General features: G+C 35.2%; 1 protein-coding gene across 4 annotated transcripts in view; it reads left to right on the plus strand.

Moving 5' to 3' along the window:
* Cog4 (conserved oligomeric Golgi complex subunit 4) overlaps positions 1-24,339 on the plus strand; it is a 321,056-nt gene that overhangs the window by 78,680 nt on the left and 218,037 nt on the right. For all 4 annotated transcript variants that reach the window (XM_090397413.1, XM_090397410.1, XM_090397412.1 and 1 more), the window contains 4 exons: positions 10,608-10,714; positions 10,857-10,906; positions 11,193-11,289; positions 11,946-11,988. In XM_090397413.1, the coding sequence (XP_090253539.1) occupies positions 10,608-10,714; positions 10,857-10,906; positions 11,193-11,289; positions 11,946-11,988 (297 nt within the window). The remainder of the gene's footprint in view (positions 1-10,607; positions 10,715-10,856; positions 10,907-11,192; positions 11,290-11,945; positions 11,989-24,339) is intronic.

Raw genomic sequence — 24,339 nt, forward strand, 5'->3', positions numbered from 1 at the left:
TATCTTCTTTGGCGCTGAACAACTGGCTTTTGTCCACTGTTTTGACTGCTGTTTGGATTCACCATTACACCAATGTGTAATGGTGAATCCAAGTCTCATCCATAGTAATAAATCAATGCACAAAATTAGTTTTATTCTTGTTAAAATGCTCCAAGCACTGTTCAAAGATTTTCATGCGAGTGCGTTTTTGATCTGCTGTGAGCAAGCGCGGCACCCATCTTGTGCAGCTTTTTCATTCACAATTCTTCATGCAAAATACATCCTACGCATTCTTTTGAAATGCCTATAGTCTCAGCAATTTCACGTACTTTGACTTGCTGGTCATACCATATCATGCTTGAACAATGATTTCTGGTGTTGTTACACTTTTTGGACGTCCTTCATGTGGATCATCTTCAAGGCTGGTATGGCCATGTTTAAACTTGGCAGCCCATTTCTTAATTGTCAAAAACGAAGGAGAAGAGTACCCATAAACTTTTATGAACTTCGAATGAATTTCTTGTGGCATTAAACCTACTTTTACAACTGCACGATACTGAATTTTATCTATTTCAATGGATACAGACAACACTTTTGCTTCAGATAGCTGTATAAAACAAACTACTTGATAGAATGATGACTTACAATTTCACATGGATGCTTATGACAGATGTACTAACTTAGAAAAAAAAAACTTGTGAATAGTGTTGCCATCTATGGTCCGGGCCGAGAACTTTTCAGAAACACTCGTAGTTCCATTGCATAAAGGTCGCTCTAAGACAGACGCAGCAAAGTATAGACCAATTAGTATCTCCGGTGTGGTGGTTAAATGTAAAATTCAGGAATGGGTGGATAGGAATATGATGCTCCATGGGGAGGGGGCAACATTGCTTTGTAAAAGGGAAGTCCTGCCTTAGTAATTTATTCACATTTTATAATAAGGTGACAGCAGAATTGGAACTGGCTAAACCATGATACTGCTGTACTACTTTGCAAAGGTGACAGAATACCACATGAAATTTATTACATAAGTTTGAGAAAATGGGGATGGATATGAGGTTGGTGGCATGGATGGGAGGAGGTGCTGATAGACAGAAATCAGAGCATGGTGTATGTATGGTGGAGTGGAATCAAGGCAAATGAGAGTGACTAGTGGAGTGCCCCAGGGCTCTGTACAAGAACCACTACACTTTAATTTGGACATTAATGATACAGCAAATGATTTGAGATGGGGAGGGTTATTTAGTTGTTTGCTGATGATGCAAAACTGAGAAGGGCAGTGGTTGATTAAGGTGATACAGATATCTTGTAGCATGACTTAAATAAATTGGCAGTGTGGGCAAAGGACAATGGTTGTCAACTAGATTACAGAAATTGATGAGGCTATGGATTTTGGGAGTGATGGTGTTTAGAGATTTGAAATTCAGAGGATTACTTGAATGTTGAAGAACACATTGAAAACTAAAGAGAGGATGTTGAACGTTTTTCACTTGGTTATACTATAAATAAAAGATGCCAAGAAATTATATTCTTGGTTTCATCCTTTATCCAAGTGTAAGCAAACAAAGTTTGCACATGAAGTCACTTCATGACTGGGCTACTTGTATATAGAGGCTAATGACTTCACATCAGTTGCCTTAGTATCCCATATACATACCTTACGGACATGTATAATGCTAAACATTATGGGAATAAGTAATAAGAATAATAAGGTGTGACACGTTTTGACTACTTATATATGGAAATATGACTTCTCCAATACTTCAACCTTATTACAGATTACAGAAATTGATGAGGCTATGGATTTTGGGAGTGATGGTGTTTAGAGATTTGAAATTCAGAGGATTACTTGATTGTTGAAGAACACATTGAAAACTAAAGAGAGGATGTTGAACGTTTTTCACTTGGTTATACTATAAATTAAAGATGCCAAGAAATTATATTCTTGGTTTCATCCTTTATCCAAGTGTAAGCAAACAAAGTTTGCACATGAAGTCACTTCATGACTGAGCTACTTGTATATAGAGGCTAATGACTTCACATCAGTTGCCGTAGTATCCCATATACATACCTTACGGACATGTATAATGCTAAACATTATGGGAATAAGTAATAAGAGTAATAAGGTGTGACACGTTTTGACTACTTATATATGGAAATATGACTTCTCCAATACTTCAACCTTGTTAACACCAATGGGTCTGGCTCCCACTGGTAAGACCTCAATAAAGGTCAAAACTGGTCTGGGTAGTGGCCCTTTCCATAATGCTTAGCATTATATATGTCCATAAGGATATGTGCTTTGCATTATGGGATACTAAGGTGATTGATGTGAAGTCATTAGCCTCTATATAGAAGTAGCCAATCGGGAAGTGACTTCACTGCTTACACTTGGATAAAGGATGAAACCAAGAATTTGATTTCTTGGCATCTTTAATTTAAAGATAGGAAGATTATTATCCCTCTATGTAAGGCTGTGATTTGGCCACATGTTGCCTGCTGTGCACAGATTTGGTCACCTGCTTTTCTAGGGGACCAAGAGGTAGTGGAGAGGATTCAGAGATGAGTGACCAAACTTGTGACTGGTCTGTGGAATGTTCCCAACGAGGATAAACTGAAAGTCTGTAGGTTACAGAGTTTAGCTGACAGGCAGAGTAGAGGGATATGATAGAAACTTATAAAGTTACTAAAAGGATTCTATAAGATTGATACAAAAGAAATTTTTCGCTTGATAGGGAGTAGGTGGAAAACTAGGGATCAAACGCGAAAGTTTTCTAAGAGTGTGGTTAGTAAGGATCTGCAGACTAGGTTCTTTACTTTCAGAGTGGTGAATGAGTGAAATGGATTGCCAGAAGTGGTTGTAAGCACCCAAATGTTTAAGTGACGGTTGTAAGCACCAAAACCTCAAACGTGAAAGTTTAAGGAGATATATGATAGGTATTGTGTTAATGAATAGTGTAGGTCTTTCGCAATGAGTCTTTTGACTCCATGCAATACCCGTATAAATAAATAATAATAATAATATTTTATGTCCAAGTCATAAAGGTTGGTGATGGTTAATATGTTCTCTCTCATCCAATTGCCAACTCTACCCTTCTGATGGTATGACCTGTTGACACAAAAGGACTATGGCAACTGACTGGTGCCTATAAGCATAGCATCTGTAGTAGGAGGAAATGCCATCTATGACTGTAACACTAGTTCAGCCTACTAAGAAGTGGCCATCTTCATCGTCATCAAATTACTGTACATTATCATGAGCTTAACTTGACCATTCAGACTGAATGGATCTGATTATGGTTTTGAATTTGGATATGAAATAAACTTTGGTGCACCGATACACCTTTGTGAAAGGGAAAGCCACCACTTTGTTACTCTGTCTGTTTTATTAAGTTGATATATTGTAGGTACTTGGACTGCACTGCTTGTTGGAAACATTACAAAATTTCAACTGATGTGTACAACTGATTTAGGTGGCTTAAGCTGAAGGGAGTTGGAAGATAGGTTATTGCCTCATGCCTGTGACTATTATTATTATTAAGAGAGACCTCCAGAGTCAGGAACTCATTGACAGAGGCCACATACTACATGCAAAAGCTATCATACTTGTTCTTGAATTCATTCACACTGCGTACACACATGACATCCAATGGCAATCCATTCCAACCATTCTATGAGAGAAAAAATCTAGCTCTCACCCACTGCTTAACATCATTCATTCTCAGCTTCCAAGGATGTCCTCTTGTCCTTTCCCAACTCTTCATAAAATGAAAAATTCCATCAACTGAAATCCTGTAAGACCTTTCAGAAGTTTGTAAGTCTCAATCATATTACCCCTTTTTCTCCTGTTTGCTAGTGTCTGTAGGCTACAAATTCTCAATCTGTCTTCATAATCAGTATTCCACAATTCTGATATCATTTTTGTGCTCTCTCTATCTCTAAACTGTATAAGAATCACAACGGAAACTAGTAGACCAGACCTATGCACAATTGTCCAAGTGAGATCTTATCAAGGCCCTGATAGAAGCAAAATGACATCGTTATCTTTACATGTGAAAGTTCATTTCAGCATTGCAATAATCTTTTGAGTCGTATTTGCAGTCTTTGCTACATGGCCCTGAACTTCAACTTCCTATCTACTAACACTCCAAGATCTCTAGCCTGATCAGTTTCTTCTAGCTAATCCCACCAATATAATATGACATTGGATATCTAATCACACCAAAGTGCATGCCCTTACATTTATTAACATTGAACTAATAACCATTTTCACATGCCCACAATTCCACTCTATTCAAATCATTCTGCAAGCACTGCATATCAGCAGCATTCCTAATTACCCTACCCATCTTTGCATCATCAGCAAATAGCTGTAGTTGCCTGTCAAAAACCCTTCCCGATGTCATTAATGTAGAAATTGAATTACTGTGGACCAAGAACTGATCCTTGTTGTACACCACTAGTTACCTTAAATCTTGCCATATACCACTTTTTGATATCTGTCAGTCAACCATGCTAATATTTTATAATCCAAACCCATATTATCTAATTTATGCAATAGTCTTCCATGATGTAGTCTGTCAAAAAAATCCAAAGGTATCATGGTGTATTCGTTCCCCTTGTCTAGTTCAATGGTAACATTATTATAGAATGTGAGCAAGTTGCTAAAACACTTCCCTTAGTAAACCCATCTATTCATTGCAAAGTAGAGATTCTATGTGTCAACCCGTTTCTGAATGTGAGTCCTAACCAGTTTTCCCAAAATCTTCACCACCACCACCACTCCTGAGATACTGATTGGTCAATAGTTGGATACATTGGTCTTTGCACCACCTTTATGCAACAGGATTACCATACGACTCTTGCAGAATCTTCCCTGTTCTGAGACTCAAATTGTATAGCCTTGTCAAAGGAATAGACAGTTAAGCTGAACATTCTTTTAGCACCTATGCTGATATCCCATCAGCCACTATTGCTGAATTTTTATTCAGTTTGTGCAACAGCTCTAATACCTTCTCTTCATACACCTGAATTTCTTCATCCAATGAAGAGGTAGCAGTGAACTCAATGTTGCATACACCAGGTTGATAGCTTTTAGCAAAATGGGCACTCATTAGCATCTGTACTAATGAGTACCACTCTTCTGCATCTGTAACCTTTGCACCATCTGCAATCAGTAGAATTATTCTTTCAGTTTCATTCTTTCTTTTACTTGCAGCATATTGATAAAATTGTGTTGTCTTTAGCTTGCAGAGCCAGTTTCTTTTCATACTCGGGTTTTGCTTTTTTTCAACAGGCTGGAAAAGGCACAACAATAGTTGTGCCTCTTCTGGCCTGCAGCTTATAATTTTCATAATGGTATTCGTTACACATCATCCTTTCTTATGAATTTCTTGCTTAATAAGATTACACATCCATTTGACTCCTACCCCCTATTTATTCTTCACACTCTCAGGATACATTCTGATATTGCATAAGTTAAGTATTTTTTAAATGCTTTTCATGCACTGTCGATATCTTCCCTTCCAGCAACCAATACCATTGCCCTGAACTCAGTATACTCCTCAATTGGTCATGATTTCCTACTTTGTAGTTCAGCATGTAACCTTTTCTGAATGGAAAATTCATAAACTTAGCCACTTCCCAAGGGATTCTCACATGATCACTGTCACTATCGAATTAAACATTTGACAATCAAATCTAACACTCTTTGACTTCGAGTTTCTTCTGTCACCACACGCTTCTTGAGGAAGTTGTCTCACAAAGCTCAATAAATTCAGTTTCATGCTTCTCATGATATTTTACTTCTATCCAATCAATATTTCAATGATTAAAATCTCCCATTATGATTACTCTGTTTTCACCCATCATCTGTATTTGATGATGCATTTCTTCATTGCTAGTAACTGATTCACCTGGTCTGTAACAACACTCCACTATGTATTTGATCTTGTTAGATTCCACCTCACACCAGATGATTTCAAACTCACTGGCACATGAAATACTGTTACTAGTACTGCAATCATAGGTCTCAAACCCTAACTGGATTAAAGTCATCATGCCCCCTCCTCTCCTATCCTGTCTATCCTTCCTAAAAATACCATTTACACTCGCTACCAGTTAGTATTCTGATTCTGATAGCCAGGTCTCACTAATGCCTACAATCTGAGTTCCCAACATATTGACCAATGCAACAAACTCTACCCCTTTGTTTCTGATACTCCTAGCATTTATGAACAGACAGTAATCTACCTGCATGTTCTTTTGTATACTCTTATCTACAGTCTGCATGACACAGTTAAACAACTTGCAGATCTCTATTCTTCTCTAGTGCCTTATACATGTATACATCTTTGCACAAGTTGGATGGATGGGTCTGAACTGAACAAACACAAAGTCAAAATCATTCTCCCCTTGAAATTTCCATGAAAATGCCTATTCCCATCATTAATGCAGTTATATAACATTGTCGCTCTTACACTCATATTCTCACCATTCTTCGCATTATAATTTAGTTTCCCTGACTCTTTGTATAAGATCTCATAGCACTTATTAGTTTTTCAAGACTCCTGATACCATATACATTAAATTCAAGTGTAAGCCATCCCTCTTAAACAAATCCAATCTTCCCTCAGACTCGCTCCCCACATCCAAAAACTTGCATTCATTCCTTCTACACGCTACCTACGCAACAAATCATTTACCATCATAGCCCTTCTTCGTAATTCATTTTTATCATATTGAGGTAATATACCAACTATTTTCACTTTCGCCTCTTCTAACAACCCTTTTATGTCCTCTCTCATGCTGAACTTGTCATTAGTTAATTCATTAGTACCTACTACAATTGCAATCTCATTTACTTTTATTTTCTGTTTTTGAATTGCTTGCTATATTTGGAATTTTTGTTTTGGGAAAAATTTATAAAGTTATAACCAGTTCATCAACAGCATGTTTCATTATAGAATCAATATACCAAATAACATCCTTCTTTTTACGAACAATGTTACTTACCTGATTTTTGTTGTTTCTTTTTTGCTTCATATGTTCATTCAAACTATCACTCATCTTTTTGTAATTCCATCGTCATCTCTCTGACAATCTGCTTTACTTTTACTATTTTGGAGATTAATTTATTGACAATAGCCTCTTCAATATCTTCCATAATCTCCTTAGCACAGCAAGCCTTTTTGTTCTCGACTTCGCTGCTCTTCTTAGCATTACATTTCTTTTGCATTTTTAGTGCCATTTTAAACTATATTTAATATTGCAATATCTTAACAAAAATATGTTATAAAACACTAAATACACTAAAAACATGAAAATCTACACTAATATACCATAAAACACTAATTTTCTAAGGGAAAAACACAAAACAGATAAAAATAGATGTAGATCACAAATAGTCCAACTAGTGAATACGCTTTTCACATTTTAAGTGGTGTGTGTGCTGCCTCTAAGGCCCCTAATACTTGACTCACTATAGAAGGGAGCACTTAGGTTAATTAATGATCCATTTCTCATCAGTCTACTCTATTCTACTCTGTTTTACATAGACATTCAGTTCAGTTTGTACTATTTGCATTTACTACAAATATTTCCATAGTCACTGTTCAAAAGAGTTGGCATTGATAATTTCCTTCCCAAATGTTCTTCTAAAACTATTAATTCCTCATTGGAAGCTGCATTACCCTTTTTCACATCTTCAAACTCTTTCAGAACCAAGTTTTCTTCCTCTTTATTCATTCTTTGTACTACTCTCTTTTGGAACAGCTTTGTTTCTTATGCACATTGAGTCCTTGATTCACTACACGTTCCATTCTAATGATACCTTACATTGCCTGAGGCTTTGTCTTTGTCAAATCCTGTGAATCCTGTATTTTCAGCAGCATCGTAAGCATGCCATTCATGCACTTTGCTGTCTCCTTACTCCTTTCTACTTCTACAGTCTTTGTACAGTGCAGGATATTATATTCCTTTTCATGGTCTCTCAGTGCTTTCTCTCTCTCTCTCAGTAGAAGCAATAGCCTAAGCAAAAGGATTTTTTAAATAAATGCCTTTAAGGTAGCAATAACACCCTGGTCCATGGGTTGCAGGAGTGAGGTGGTATTCAGTGAATGAGTTAATATGATAGCTATCATAAGTACAACTGGTCATAAGTTGCATACATTATAAAGTGAGGACTGACTGTATTTCCTAGAGTACAGTCATAATACCAGTTTTCAGACCAACCATCTAATGTTAACACATTTCTTCTTTCTCTTTAACTTTCTGCCCATGCAAAGCATTTATGTCGTATTGGATGTACAACCTCTCATGTGTGTAATTATCATATAAAAAAAATCTGTTTGTTTATTCAGTATTCAAGTAGATACTAATAACTAGGCTCACCTTCTCATGGTGTACATTGATTCAGAAGCTTTGGTTGGTTCTCTATATTTCTTATCCTGACTCTAATCCTAAAGACATTGTGGCAATTTTTTTTTTTCCCACTAGCAACTGACCAGATGCATTCATAGCTAATAACCTCAGAGAGTTTATTCTGTTTGTCTGCTTTTCCTTGTACTTCCTGTTGCAATATTTCATTAACAGAAATTATTGCAACCCTTTGCTCTTATGAATATTCCTGCTTACGTGTAGGCTTAAAACACAACACATATAATAAAGGCATGTGATTAAGAATTATCTTGTACAGTAGTTTCTCTCCCCCCCCCCCTTATCTGCTGGTTTGCTTTCTGCAGTTTCAGTTACCCACCCCAGTCCATAAATGTTAATTGCAAACTTCCAAAAATAAATGATTTCGGAATTTAAGTTTTAAATTGCATGCCGTTCTGAGTAGTGTGATGAAATCTCGCGCCATCCTGCCCAGGACATCAATCATCCCTTTGTCCAGCTCATCATATTCAGGTAGTGTACGCACTGTACTGTATACACTACCTGCACATTAGTTACTTAGTAGTTAGTTGCTTATCAAATCGATTGTCACAGTATGACAGTGCTTGCATTCAAATAACCCTTATTTTACTGAATAATGGCCAGGAAGTGCAAGAGTATTGATGCTGGCAATACTTTGGATATGCCAAAGAGAAGCCATAAAGTGCTTCCTTTAAGGGGAAAAGATGAAAGTTCTCGACTTCAAAAGGGTAGAAAAAAAAACGTATGCTGAAGTTGCTAAGATTCCATTCACATTCAGATAACTTTTATTACAGTATATTGTTATAATTGTTCTATTTTATTATTAGTTATTATTGTTAATCTCTTACTAATTTATAAATTAGGCTTCATCATAATAAGTATGTACGTATAGGAAAAAACATAGTATATATAGGTTTCGGTACTATCTGCGGTTTCAGATATCCATTTTGGAATGTATCCCTGAAGATAAGGGGAGGACTACAGTATATATAAATAGATGCATTTTGTGTGTGTGTGTGTGTGTGTGTGTGTGTGTGTGTGTGTGTGTGTGTGTGTGTGTGTGTGTGTTAAATTGTTGTTGTTGTGAACTTCAGAACTAGAGATTAACGGTGTTCTCCCCTTCTTGGATCTAAAGATCAGTAGATTACCTGACTGTCTTAAATTTTCACTTTTTTGAAAAACCACCCACACTGATAGATATTTGCAAGGCTCTTCTCATCACTTCCCTCCTCAGAAACTGGGCATCATCTCCATCCTTGCCCATCAAGCAAGATGTCTCACTTCCACAGAAGAAGACCTTCAAACAGAGCTTAACTTCCTGAAAAACACCTTCTTAAATAATGGATATTCATCTCGTAACATCACTAAACGTTTGAGACCACGCCAACAACCTCAACAAGAAGATGAATCCAACCCTATCACTCATATACAGTTACCACTTATCAGCCCCAAAACTATCTAGCATTATGAAGAAATTCAACATAAAGACCGACTATACTACTCTGCCAAAATTTCCTTCTTTTCTGAGTCGACCAAAACACAACCAACTGCATTTTCCTGGTGTTTATAAAATTATGTGCGATTGTGGTCGACCTTATTTTGGCCAGACAGATAAATCTGTTTCACTTCGTCTTGAGGAACATAGATGTGACATCTCCTACAGTAGAACACAAGCGGGCACCCTTTCCAGTCATGTTCTCTTCTCTGCAAACTCTAACCTCAAAGAACGGCCACACCAAGTTGATTGGGACTGCACAACCAATTTATATATGCAAGGATGAATTTGAAAGACGAATTATAGAATCAAAAGAAATAGTTCTGGACCTTTCACACTTGAACAACAATCTAAGCTACAATTTGCCTGATTCCCATAGCACAGTAATCCAATACTGGCGTTCTAAAATTAGCTGTCACACACATTCAACTCATGCCAACAGTAGCACATGGTCACCTATTCGAATATGACTGTTACTATTCTGCTTCTTTTTATTAAGCTGGAAAGTCCATGTTTTTTACCTTGTTATTTTTATAAGTCTTATGTTATTTCTTACTCACCTGAAGAAGTCGGAACTGATGAAACTAGTCGTGATTTATTAAATGTTTTTGTTATACTTTCTCAGGTTCTAGTCAGTTAAATTTTAATTTTATAAATATATGTTAAATATATATATATATATGTTAAATATATGGAATTCTTAATATTTATTTTAAAGGCCCAGGAAAATTGTATTCAGTAATAGAAATGATTCAAAAAGAATGTGATAGACAAGTGAAAAGAATTCTAGATGAATTTAGAGCCAACAGACAGTTTAAAAAGAAGGTAATTTTATATATTATATGTTTAATTTACCTCCTTATTCCTTCGTCTTTGTATATCTGAGTAATCTAGAAATAATTAGAAATGAATATATGTATATATATATACACACACACACACAAACCATAATTTTTTTAAATTATAGGTGGCTTCTGTTCAACAGCATTTGCAAAATCCACACAGGACATTAGAAAAGTAAGTTTGTTTTTTTTGTATTGCAAAATGTTCTGCTTTTTGTAGTTACTTTCTGCCTTAACTATTTCTAATTGAGAAGAGTTTATTATTTTCACAGATTATTGATTTATAAAGAATAATTTTTAAAAGTTATCACAAAATTCTTTCTTGTAATGGTGTTGTTTGTACGTTTTGTTTATAAATGTGTTATTGTAATGAAATGACTGCAAATTATAATAACTTTAGTCCAAAATTCTTTGATTTGTTATTTTTTTGCATTAAGATGATACATTTTTAATATTTTCAGGCTTGATCCAAGAGAATTAGATGTTCTGTTAGCAGAAATTACTATTCTTAATAGCAGAAGTGAAATGTACCTTAGATTTATTCGAAGAAGAATAACAGTAAGTATTAATAAAAATTCTGTTAAATATCCACTCAAAATCTGATTATAATTTTTAGCTTACTTTCTATAAGGAAATTAAATTTAGATTACCATGCTGTCTGTTGTGTGGCTTCCTAAATCACTCTTCAACCAGTGAACCATTCTTCATGAAACTTCAGTCATAGAGCCATAATGTCTGTATGGTTGTATGACCATATGACAGCAATATTTCACACATTTCAAATAGTAGTATAGGGACACTGTATGTTTACCTAATATTTTTAGCTATTTTCATTTGACCTTAGGTTTAAAATTTAGCATATATAGTTAGAAAAATTGTTTCTAGGAAAATGTTATCTCTCAGAAAAGTATATGTGCTATTATAGACAATGACCATTTCTTAAATACTTTGAGTCAGAATTTAGATTAAAACTTGATATGCTGATTTTTAAAAAAAAAATAAAATAAAATAAAAATAAATAAAAAAAGGTGAAAAGACCCCTTCCCACTCAAAAAAAACCAAACAGACTAAAACTCATAAAAAAAGTGGCATGGGAGGCACTTTATACGGCAGCATGGGGAACAGAATTCATGAGATGTGTATCTGTTAAGAGACTAAATTTGAAAGTGCTTTTATAATTCACATATGTTTGTTAGAAACAATTTATATTTCAGGGAGATATTGAAGTGGCATCCCATACTGAGGAATCCAAGCAAGGTGAGCATTATTTGCATAAAATACTTTTTGTCTATTCATAATATGTTTTTGAATAGACAACAGTGCATTGTAATTGTATGATGTTCATTTAGAAAACAAATTTAAGAAAATGAACTGAAACAGTATAGTGAATATTTTATTTTTATATTTTCATTTATATGATTTCATTTTATAAAAAGCTTCTTACAGGTTTGAGTGGTAAGAAGCTATGAGCATCATATCAATGTTTCTGGATTGACAGAAACATTAATTTTTTAACTCTTGATCAAATTATAATAGGATCCAGGGTAACTTATCTAATCAGAATGTGTATACATTTTTTTTTTTTTTTTTTGGTTACAGTAGTGTTTACTCTCACTATAGCAAAGTTGTAGAGATACCAAAGGAGTAGTTGTTGTGGTGGAATATTATAAAATAAAACTGTGGCTTGACTGGGATTTTTTTTTGGTAATTGTTATAGTGGGCATTTTTGTTGTAGTGAGAGTTAACTAAACTATACAGTGCTGTTAAAATGAAACAATAGTATATTTGATTAAAAAACTGAAAATAATAAAAATAAGCAAATTTGTAAGTTAAGCAGATTAGGAATGAATGGAAGACTAGCAGGAGTGAATTATGGATTAGTTAGCTAATGGGGATTGAGAATTGTACAGGAAGGAGATTATGGGGGAACAACATGGAGTGATTTAAGATCTATCTTTATTTAATTTATTTGTCGAAAGTATGGTAGTGAAGTGTTGGGAAATGTCTTCTGTTTGCACTGTGCAAAAGTTTTTAAACAAATGCAGTTTGAGGCTAGTATAATGACACTGTGGTTTGAGCAGCGAAATGAAGATTATAGTTTTACTATATCAATATAAGATTAGATCCATGTTTAGAATTCATGTCTTGCATCATAAAATTTCTTTGCATGAATTTTTACAAAAGTTCAGTCTCGTCTCATCTCATTTTCCTTTTACCCTCTTTTACCTTGCGGTGTTGAGGGTTTATTATCATCAGGCCTCAAACCGTTCACAGGATAAGGTGGTCAGCTCTACGTCCCGCTATATCCATAGTGTTGAGTTCTCGAGGCTGGTTTGCCTTCTTTGTAGGATGAAACACCCCAGGAGAAGCTGGGGGGGGGAACCTACTGTCCACGCCCAAGACCGGCTAATTTGGCTATGGCTGAGGAAGATCCTTCAGCTCCTCACATCACTGATGGGAATTGAATCTAGGACACTCCTTTCCCAGGCATATGGTTGCAAAGCGCACAGCCACTAGGCTAACTGCACGGACAGAAGTTCAGTGTATATTATTATGACGGGAGGGCACTCTTCTCTACTCCACTACGCACATCTAATCATCTCCCCTACTACTTAATTCTCCTACAACACAACTGCCGTCAACCACCCATCACCAACAGTATTTTTGTTTGTAAATTGCATGTGTTCTGAAGGCTGATATGTCTGTACATGGGATGAAAAACCTGAGTTTCTAGGAGAAAAACAACCCTGCTATCTCCACTTGAGATTGACTAACTCACCTTCAAATGAAAAAGTCTGTATAAAAATTCCTCTAATAACATATAAGATTCCTGTTATATTTTTATAATACTCTTAACTGCATTATCTTATTTGTATAACATGATTTGTAAGAAATAGTATCAAGTGTAGTAAAATGAATTATCAAGAACTAATGAAGAACTTGCTGTTTGCAAAAAGTGGAAATATTATTATTATTAGTAGTAGTAATTAACAATTATCAGTACCTGTACAATGTTTGTCATATTTTGCCTTGAAATGATTCACTGACAAAGCACACACAACTGACTTTGGCAATGTGTTCCACTCATTCATCACTCTCTATGCAAGAAATCTAGTTCTCACTCTCTTACTAACTACCCTCTTACTCAATTTCCATGAATGACATCTAGTGATGGTTATGTTTTGAACACATTGTTTAGTTACATTATGCAAAATCGTAATGGTAGCTAAAAGTTGTAAACCTGCTTCCTTGTTATTAGCCTCTCTTAATCACTGGAATGAGATGCAAGATGAAAACATCAAATATTGAAATATCTGAAAAAGGAATTAGGAGTTGCTAAGGCAAGGAACAGATAGGAGAAAATATAGATTATGGTGCAGTAAAAAATATTATTATTATTACATGACACCTCCAGGGAGTCCAGAGAGTCATTGAGGGAGGGCACCTACTCTAAAACTTTATCACCGCCACTCAATACACCAACTAATGAACCAAAGCCATCTACAGTCCACCACCACCACTAGTATTTTCACAGACAATCACAAACATCCATGCCCACAATGGGAGGATTCGAACCTGCAGCCTATTGGCTGGAGAGTGGATACTAACCACTTGACCAACCAGGCTGGCAAGTTGCTTTAAGTGCAACAAGAAAGACAGAAAAAGAAATAAACTACTTATAAATTAAAAAAAAAAATCAGAGTGACTGATCATTCAAACCAGAAAACATAGATGTTTTATTATGAATTTTTAGAATATTATTGAGTCCCTGACTCCCTGAAGGTCTTGTTGGATTCTGAATGAAGAGAAATTAAAATTATTAATACTCCTTTCAGAATCCAACATAATCCACCATATCAAAGACTACATTTGTAGATATTATTTAATGTAAATCTCTTGTTATAAACTATTATTCATATAATTACCTTTGAGTTTTTTTATTTAATTATTTAATCTAGGATATGTATTAATAATGGAAAGGACTCTGTATAAAAATAACGTTCAGATTATTTTATTTATTCCTATATTAATAGTAGAAGAATTTGTATTCATCATATTTAATTATATATTATTTGAATTGAAAAATATCCTTTTATTTTATTTCTGTATGTAAAAGTATAATGTTATGTAATGCTTATGCTTAGGTACTGCTCTAATTGTTGTCATGGAGATGGAGTTAAAAATAGAAAGCGCGAGAGTTATGGACGTGAGACGGAATTGATTTGAGCTAGATGGTGAGAACAAGTTTTGGCGGGAAAACGGAGAGAAAATATATAAATGGAAAGCGAGAGAAAAACAAAAGTCAGTGAGTAGCAGTTGGTCGGCAGAGTTAGCCCTAGAACTAGGGAACTAGGGACTGAGTACAATTGGAGCACTCAGCACAGTAACGGCACTGAGAACAGTACAATAGAGATGAGGAAATAATTTATTGGCAGCACGGAGTTAAATAAGAGGCTGTAGTACAAAGAATTAAGTGCTGTGATCAGATTACGAAGAATCGAAATGGAAATTGACAACTCAGAATATTGATATGGCATTCTGAAGTTAATGTTGTATTTCAGAGCTTTCAAGGAAGATTAGTAGAAAGCTGATTCTATTGTAAAGTAGTATATGAGGAATAAGTAGATTTTCTAGTGCAAGTGTGTCTGCCTATGTGATGTGCTGAAATTAAAGATTAAGTTAATTTAAAGAAGATTACTTTTGAAATGTGTAGCTCCAGTGTGATAATTAACTAAAGTTTTAAGTGTGCCTCAGTGAATAATATGTGCAAAGATTTATTCCGGTAAGAACAGTTGTACTTTATAGCATTTTAGAGTGAAGTTATAAGAGTTATCTCCTTCTGTTAAATCCTAACATTAACTGTGATGTTTATGCTGAATTTTGCCGAAGCTAGAAGATTAATAATCTCCCCCCCCCTTAAAGTGATAGCTATCTCTTGACTGAGCTATGTGATTTCTGACTAAGGGATAGATAAAGAATACTATTGTAAAAATATTTGCTGTGAATTTCACTGGTAAAGAACTTTAGAACTATCTTTGCCTATTAAGGAGAAATTAGATTTTGAAGCTCATTGTTTAATACCAAAAGTCAAGTGAGTGTTATGTGTAGTTGAACTGAGTTAATTTTGCATTATCTTGTATCCAAAGTATGCTTATGCATATATTATATAACCTTGCATTAAATGTTTTGTTTTATTGATTTCAATTTGTTGTTAGCCTGATTCTTTTCCACTGCACCGTTCATAAAATTATCGGACCTAGCGGGAACCTCAAATGTTAATGTAAAATTCGTCCTATATATAAACATTAGACTGCAAAAGTTAATTAATATTTGATTACACTATTTTGCATAGACTAATCTGAATATAGGGTGGCGCAGTATAATAGAAATTTCCCTATATTTGGATTAGTAATCAACATACAATTAATTAACCTTAATAAGAACAACGTTAAAGCAAGATGGCAGATCAAAAGACAGGAAGGATGATCCAACAGTCTCAAATAATTATTATTATTTGAGACCTTCAGGAACTCATCAAGGGAGGCTATAAATCACCAAAACCAGCTGTCATATACCTTCCCTTAAATCAGGAGTCGGCAACCTTTTCAGACTCATGGACCACATTCAACTTTTATTTTTAATAATTGGGCCGCAAGTGTTTAACTAAGAGAAAATAGTGAGTGAAAAAATACTTAAGTTATCCATTTTTATTATATCAATCTTAAAAAACACAGAAATATTTAAAGTACAAGATTATGAGATAAAGTACGACATTCTTGTAATGACATCTGATATTGTATTCTTTCATAACAACAACACTTTTATGATATATAAGACAAAGGGACTTAACCCCACATTTTCAATAAAGAAGTACTTGCTGTTCCATTCATCATTCATCCTTCATCTGCAATTTTACATTTTCTTGAATCCATTTTTGAAATTATTATTAACAAATATATATCCTCTGAAAATAATAGTTGATATTATTGAATTATGTTAAAAGACTGACCAGGGAACACGACTGCAGAAGTGTGCCAAAATCTCAGTTTTCGTCGAATGAAGTCGCCTTTGTTATCCCCACTCATAATGACTTGCACCAAGTTGCACAGCGATATCACAAAGTATAGGTATAAAATTATTTTTAATTTATTATTCATATTATAAAATGTATTATTTAAATAATTCAGCATATGGGCCACATGCCATGTAAGTATGGTCAACCTTTTATGTGCTGCCAAAGATGCATACCTGGGCTTCATGCGGCCCATGGGCTGCCGGTTACCGACCCCTGCCTTAAATTCATTCACACTGGGTGCACTCACTATCCCTATAGGCAAACTATTCCACTCACTCACTGCTCTGTGAGAGAAAAACCTAGCTCTTACCCCTTTCTCGACTGTGAACAAACTTAACTTCTATGGATGCCTCCTGTTCTTTCCCCATTTTCCACATAATGAAAAATTTCATTAGATCAATATCCTATAACACCCATTCAAAAGTTTATAGACCTATATCGCATCACCCCTCTTTCTCCTGTTAACCAGAATCTGTAATCCACATACTTGCAATCTGCTCTCATCATCCAATTCCCATAATCCAGATATAATCTTTGTAACTCTTATTTACACCCTTTCCATGGCTTCTTTATCCCCTTTGAATCCAAGAGACCAAATCTGCACACAATAATTCAGGTGTGGCCTTATAAAGAGACAAAATGACTTCCTTATCCTTAGATGTCAAGGTTTGCTTCAACATCGCCATTATCCTCTGCGTTGTATTTGTACTTTCGCTGTGTGACCTTTGAACTTCAAATTCCTATCCACCAATATGCCAAGATCCCTTGCCTCCTCAGTTTCTTGTAGCATAATCCTGCTAATATGATATGCTGCTGGAAATCTAATCACAAAGTGCATAACTTTACACTTACTATTTAACTGATAGCCATTTTCGTTTTCCAAAATTTCCAGCCTATTCAAATCATTTTGTAAGTGCTGGATATCAGCAGCAGCATCATTCCTGATTGCCCTGCCTATCTTCACATCATCAGCAATCAATTGCAGATCTGATGTTAGACCTTGCCTGATGTCATTAATGTGTAGATTGAACAATAATGGCCATAGGACTGAACCCTGAGGTACACCACTGGTCACCTTAAATCTGGAAGATTCACACCCACTGTATACCACTTTATGATACCTCAACAATCCCCGGATCCAAGTCAAAAGTTTATATTCCAATTCCATATTCTCCAGTTTATGCAACAGCCTTTCATGTGTGTATTCTATCAGATGCCTTAGAAAAATCCAAGATTATTATGATGTATCCATTCCTTTTATCCAATTCAACCATAACATTGTTATAAAATATCAGCAAATTGTTAACCTAACCTGACCTTCCTTGAATAAACCCATGCGCTTCCTTGCAGAGTATAGCATGTTTGTCTACCCATTTCTGTATGCGAGTGTTTACCAATTTCTGTAAAATCTTCACTACCACACCAGAGATACTGTGTTGGATCCTACTCCTTGTCAATCTATACTTTGGATCCAACATTTAGTTATAACGATGTTCTTAACCTAAAAAAAGTAGTTGCTAGTTGCATTTTTGGAAATTATGGAGACAACTACCGTGTTTGAATAAAAACTTTAGTTTGATATTACTAAAATTTACAATTCGACGTTTCGACCTTTATGTCAAGGTCATCTTCTGGAGCGTACAAATATACACAAGAAACAAGCTATACTACAATCAGACTGGTTCGTTAAAGACACTGACCAACCGCTACCACCACAATTGTTGGCCTGACCTCTGGTGGAAAAAAAAAAATTATACATCAACGTTTTTTTTTTTTCCTCAACAGAGGTCAGGCCAACAATTGTGGTAGCAGTTGGTCAGTGTCTTTAACGAACCAGTCTGATTGTAGTATAGCTTGTTTCTTGTGTATATTTGTACGCTCCAGAAGATGACCTTGACATAAAGGTCGAAACGTCGAATTGTAAATTTTAGTAATATTAAACTAAAGTTTTTATTCAGGGGTGCTTAAGGGTCAAACAAAGCTGTATAACTGAGTGGAGACCTTCACATAGCCTTTAAAGGAATGCGGAGAACCGACCAGGGCTTCTGACCTGGGGTACTTAAAGTCCTTCAGGGGTGCTTAAGGGTCAAAGCTGTATAACTGAGAGGAGACCTCCACATAGCCTTTAAAGGAATGTGGAAAACTGACCAGGGCTTCTGACCTAATGTCCAATCCTCACCTTCTCGTGGTGCACCCTGTTTGGTATCTACTTGGATACGGAACTAACGAGGATGGGCTGGCAATTTGTGATTTAGCCGACCAAATTATATTCCTATTGGTTAAACCAAAAAAAAAAAAAAATGATGGTACAACATGACAAAATTTCATGCCGGCTGGGGCATTGCCCAGTTACACAAGTCTCCCGTTGTTTTTGCCAGGGAATCAGGGCGAACAGCGAAAAGTCAGCTACTGGAACAAATCTGAAAACACACCCCAACTCAACATCACCAGAGTTAAAGATCAGTACTATCAACATAAGAAGCCTGAATGGCAAAGAAATGGAGCTAGCGAAGGAATTAGATAAGTAACAGATCGACATAATAGGGGTGACTGAAACAAAAAAGAAAAAACTAGTGAGATCTTTCTGAGCAATAAATACAAAATGTTATATTCAGGCAATGACAATCAAGGAAAAGAAGGAGTAGCCATAGTATTCAACACAAAATACGAGGCTAATCTTCTTCAATGGCAGGCAGTGTCAAGTAGAGTGATTTGGGCAAATATCAGAATGGGGAACTGGACAATGAGACTTATTTGTGTCTATAGTCGCATGGAAGGTTCTACTGAGATAGAAGTGGAGGAATTTTTTGAGGTTCTAGAGAAAGCTACTGACACAATGAAAAGGGAAAAGTTCGTCCTTGTTGGGGATCTAATAGCAGAGAAGGAAGCAATTGTCAGACATACAAAAATATTTTGGGAAAATTTGGAGAAAAGAGCAAAGCTAATAATAATGGCAAATACCTGTTGGATTTCTGCTCAGGACATGGACTGGTTATTACTAACACCATGTTCCAACATAAAAATGTGCACAAATTCACATGGAGAGAAGAGGCTAGGAATAAGAAAAGTCTCATTGCCTATGTTATTGTTGATAGTGATGTTTTCTCCCTGGTGCAGGACACCAGAGTGTATGTACAGAGGATTTGAAATTGGAACTGATCACTATTTAGTCTTGAGCAGGATAAAATTGAATTTCATATTGAAAAGAATGACATGTAAGAAACTTTTAAAGCGAATAAAAGTTGAGCAGCTCTTAGATGTGAACTATAGACTAAAATACAGAAAGATTATTGAAAAGAAAATGAAAGAGTTTGAGAACAGGAATCAAGCCTTGGAGATTCAGTGGCAAACTCTGAAGAAAACATTGATTGATTCTGCCAGAGAGGCATGTGGTGAGGTTGTGTGCAAGGATAAAAAAATCAGAACTCCCTGGTGGACACAGGAAGTTAAAGAGGCAGTGAAGGAAAAGAAGAAAGCATATCAAAAGTTCCTGGCAAATAAGTAAGCTTTTACTCTTACAGAATACAGAGACAAATGTAAGAAAGCTAAACAGTGTGTAAAACTAGCTAAACAAAAGTCATGGGAGGATTTTGGCAAGAATATAGAAAATAAATATCAAGAAGGTGGCAAAATATTCTGGAGGTTGTCGAAGAAGCTTAGGAATGGAGGAAAGAGTGCTGTAAAAGGAGTTAGAGATTATAAAGGTGACATGAAAACAGGAGAAAAAGATATCCTTGAAGTATGGAGTAATTACTTTGAAAAACTGCTAAATGAAACAAGCAGTGATGACAGCACAGTGATAAAAAACACTGACCAGTCATGCGGTCAGGAATAAATATCCATACTTGAAGTAGAAAAAGCCATCAACGGCTTGAAATGTGGAAAGGCAGCAGGAGTAGATGATATTTGACCAGAAATGCTGAAGTATGGTGGTATAAAAGTCTTACAGTGGCTGCGCTGCATAGTTCAGAAAGCCTGGACAGAGGGACGAATTCCCGATGATTGGAGTAGAGCTCTCATAGTACCCATATATAAAAAGGGAAATAAAACTGAATGTGAGAATTACAGAGGTATTTCCCTACTGAGTGTTCCTGGCAAGATCTATGCAAGTATACTTGAGAAATGGTTGAGAAGAATTGTGGAAGAAAAGCTTGGTGAAGAACAAGCTGGATTCAGGCCAAATAGAGGCTGTCAGGATCAGATCTTCACTTTACGACAAATAGTCGAGAAAGCATGGGAATATAACAAAGATCTGTATTTAAGTTTTGTCGATTTGGAAAAGGCATATGACAAGGTGCCAAGAGAGAAGCTATTCAATACGCTGCAATTATATGGTGTCAATGGGGCATTATATCAAGCAATACTTAGTCTTTATTTGAGTTGTAAGTCAGCAGTTAGAATTGAAGGAAGTACAGGAAGATGGTTTAATGTTAAATCTGGTGTGAGACAAGGATGTACATTATCCCCTCTGTTATTCATTATCTATATGGATCACATTATGAAGGAAAGTGGTATTAAACCTGATATCAAAATTGGAGATGTTAATGTCAGCTCTTTGCTTTATGCGGATGATGTTATACTTCTAAATAAATCTGCTACAAGTCTGCAAGATTCTCTGACTAAATTGAATAACTGTTGTAATAGATTTGGTATGAAGGTCAGCAATAAAAAGACAAAGACAATGAAAATAGGCAGAAAATGATTGAAAATGTCAACTGTGTTGTGAATGGAGAACCTGTGGAACAAGTAAAACATTTCAGCTACTTAGGCACGATTTTTACTGAAGATGGTAAATTAAATATAGAAATAGACAACAGAATCAGACAAAAGAAATTAGTCAGAACACTAAATTAGCTGTATACAAGACAGTGTTCAAACCACTTTTAACTTATGGATCTGAGAGCTGGGTCAGAAGTAAAACACTTGACCAAAGACTAGAGACCACAGATATGAGAGTCCTGAGAAAGATTCGAGGTGTTAACAGATGGCATCAATGGCAATGTCATATTATAAATGAGGTTATTAGGAAAGAACTTGACATTGTCAGCATCCAGGAATGCGTTAGCAGAGCTAATCTCAGGTTATATGGTCATTTAATTAGAATGGGAGAGGAAAGATTAGCAAAACAAGTGTTCTCTGCCAGGTTGGCAGGAAAATGACCCAGAGGAAGACCAAGATATAGGTGGATTGATACGGTACAAAGTGCCTTAGACGATAGAAATATAAGATCTGATAATGTTGGAGTCTTGACAAGTAACAGACTGATTTGGAGGAAAATTGTAGATAGGAAGTTAGTAATGATGTAATTTTTTCATGTAGTACTGTCATATCCTGTACACCCCTTGAGGGTACATGGCAGGAATTTGATGATGATTATGGAGTTTTTATTCAAACACGGTAGTTGTCTCCATAATTTCCAAAAATGCATTCGGATCCCCGTACAAGCCTAAAAGAAAGGATAGTTGCTAGTTGATTTCTAATACAAATATAGAGAAATTTTATATTTATAGACTGCACCACTCTATATCTGAATTAGTTCAAGAATTGAAGCTAAATCAACCCTCAACTATTTCTCCTTAATATTTATACTGGCCGAGTATATTTAACTTATTTATCACTCCCGCTTTGGTTCGAATATTTTATGAATGGTGCAGTAAAAGAGATTCAGGCAAAATACAACTTTTAATTTTAAAATCACAAATTTTACACTTAACTTCAAATCACTAATTAAGTTATTAGAAACACTTCAGCCTTCCTGACATTACAGTCATACAAACTCATACAATGGTAACTCTGTTATCTTTATAATACAGTCTTCTCACAGTTCCTTAAGTTTCAAATACAATGAAATTGCAGTAGGACCTCTTCACAAACAAACAGTTTTAAATTTACACTTCAGCTAGTCTCTGCAATAGTTACTCTTAATATAAAGAAATTCTTGGAAGAAACACACTCACATCTCTGTATAGGGATATTAATAGTTGGAATATTCATACCGATAATCTTCTTTCTTCATCACTTATGTGCAAACACTTTTTATAACTGTAAACACTTTAAATAATAAATGGCACTCCCTAAAATAAATCTTCTAGGCAATAACTGAAATAGTCATCGTTCACAATATACATAAACAAACGTTCTTGCATGAAGTACTACTGATCACTCATGAAATAAGGCAACACACAATAATTCTTTAACTTGAGGTTTTATATGCACAGTTGTTCATTCCTCTGGCATTCAAATAATTCTTTAGGCACTATAATTCTAACCACAGCTAACGGTAAACTTCAACCTCACTCCTCTACTATTCTCTAGAAACTCCGTGCTTTAGTTCAAGATTCTGTGTGTCCTCAAAAGGTCGGCCCTGAATTTAAATCTCAACTCAAGTATCGCTAGTCTATTTAGTAGTCATTCAGCTGTCTTCCATAGCTATAATTGTTATTTTACAACTTATTAGCTAACCGCCTCTCAACTAGTAGACTTTAATTAGCTGCTTGAGTGACTTGCCGACTCTCTATTATCGCACTGTGATTCCCGAATGCTCCGATTCCAACCTAATGCCAATCCTCTCTCTCTCTCTGTTTCCTTATTATTTTTATTTTCAGCGTTCTTCGCTTATATCTGCGTTTTTTCCCCGCCTAAATTCTTCTCGTGATCTCTTTAACTAATTCCTTTTTAGTAAACTCAGCTTTCTCCCCACGTTCTGTTCCAAAAACGTGCTCGCTCACTTACATACGTTTCCATGACAGCCAAACAAAATATAATAAAATTGAGGTATTGCATAACGCTAAACTTCTACAAATAGGAATAAATAAAGAATATTTACATTTCAATTAATGCACAGTTAAATTATCAAATACAAGTTCTTATAATATTAACATAATAATAATTAAAATAGCTTAATAATATTTAATACAGTCTTTTCATTATTAATACATATATCTTTGATTAAATAATTAAATATTAGACAAAATTAAGGTAGTTATATGAATATTAAATTGTAAAATAAGTTGTTTACATTAAATGATATTTACATAAGTCTTGCTTGGTATATGGTAATTATGTTAAATGTGAATAAAAAAAAAATATATATATATATATACAAAACAATTTCATTTACAGTTTAACAACTGAGATAGGTCGGTTAGACATATCAGCTTTTACACCATCCTTGTACAATGGAACTATCATACATTCCTTCCATTCCTGTGGTATCATTCCTGAGCTGAGACTCAAGTTATACAAACATGTGAAAGGCCTAGCCAATTCGGGCTGATATTCCTTCTATCCCTATTGATAATTTCTTATCCAGGTTATGCAACAGCTCTTCAACCTCATTTTCATGAGCCTCTAACTCTTCATCTTGTGTAGAAGTAGCACTGTGCACCATGTTACATACACCTGGTTGATATATCTTAGCAAAGTGAGCACTCATTAACTGAACAATCTCATTAGCTTCCAACATTCGAGTACAATCTGCATTCAATAAAGGTATTCTTTCAGATTCATTCTTTCTTTTGCTTGTGGCATGA

The sequence above is a fragment of the Typopeltis vanoorti genome, chromosome 9 (assembly GCF_054136105.1).
Source record: "Typopeltis vanoorti isolate ZY-2024b chromosome 9, IOZ_Tvanoo_1.0, whole genome shotgun sequence".
Lineage (NCBI taxonomy): Eukaryota > Metazoa > Arthropoda > Arachnida > Uropygi > Thelyphonidae > Typopeltis > Typopeltis vanoorti.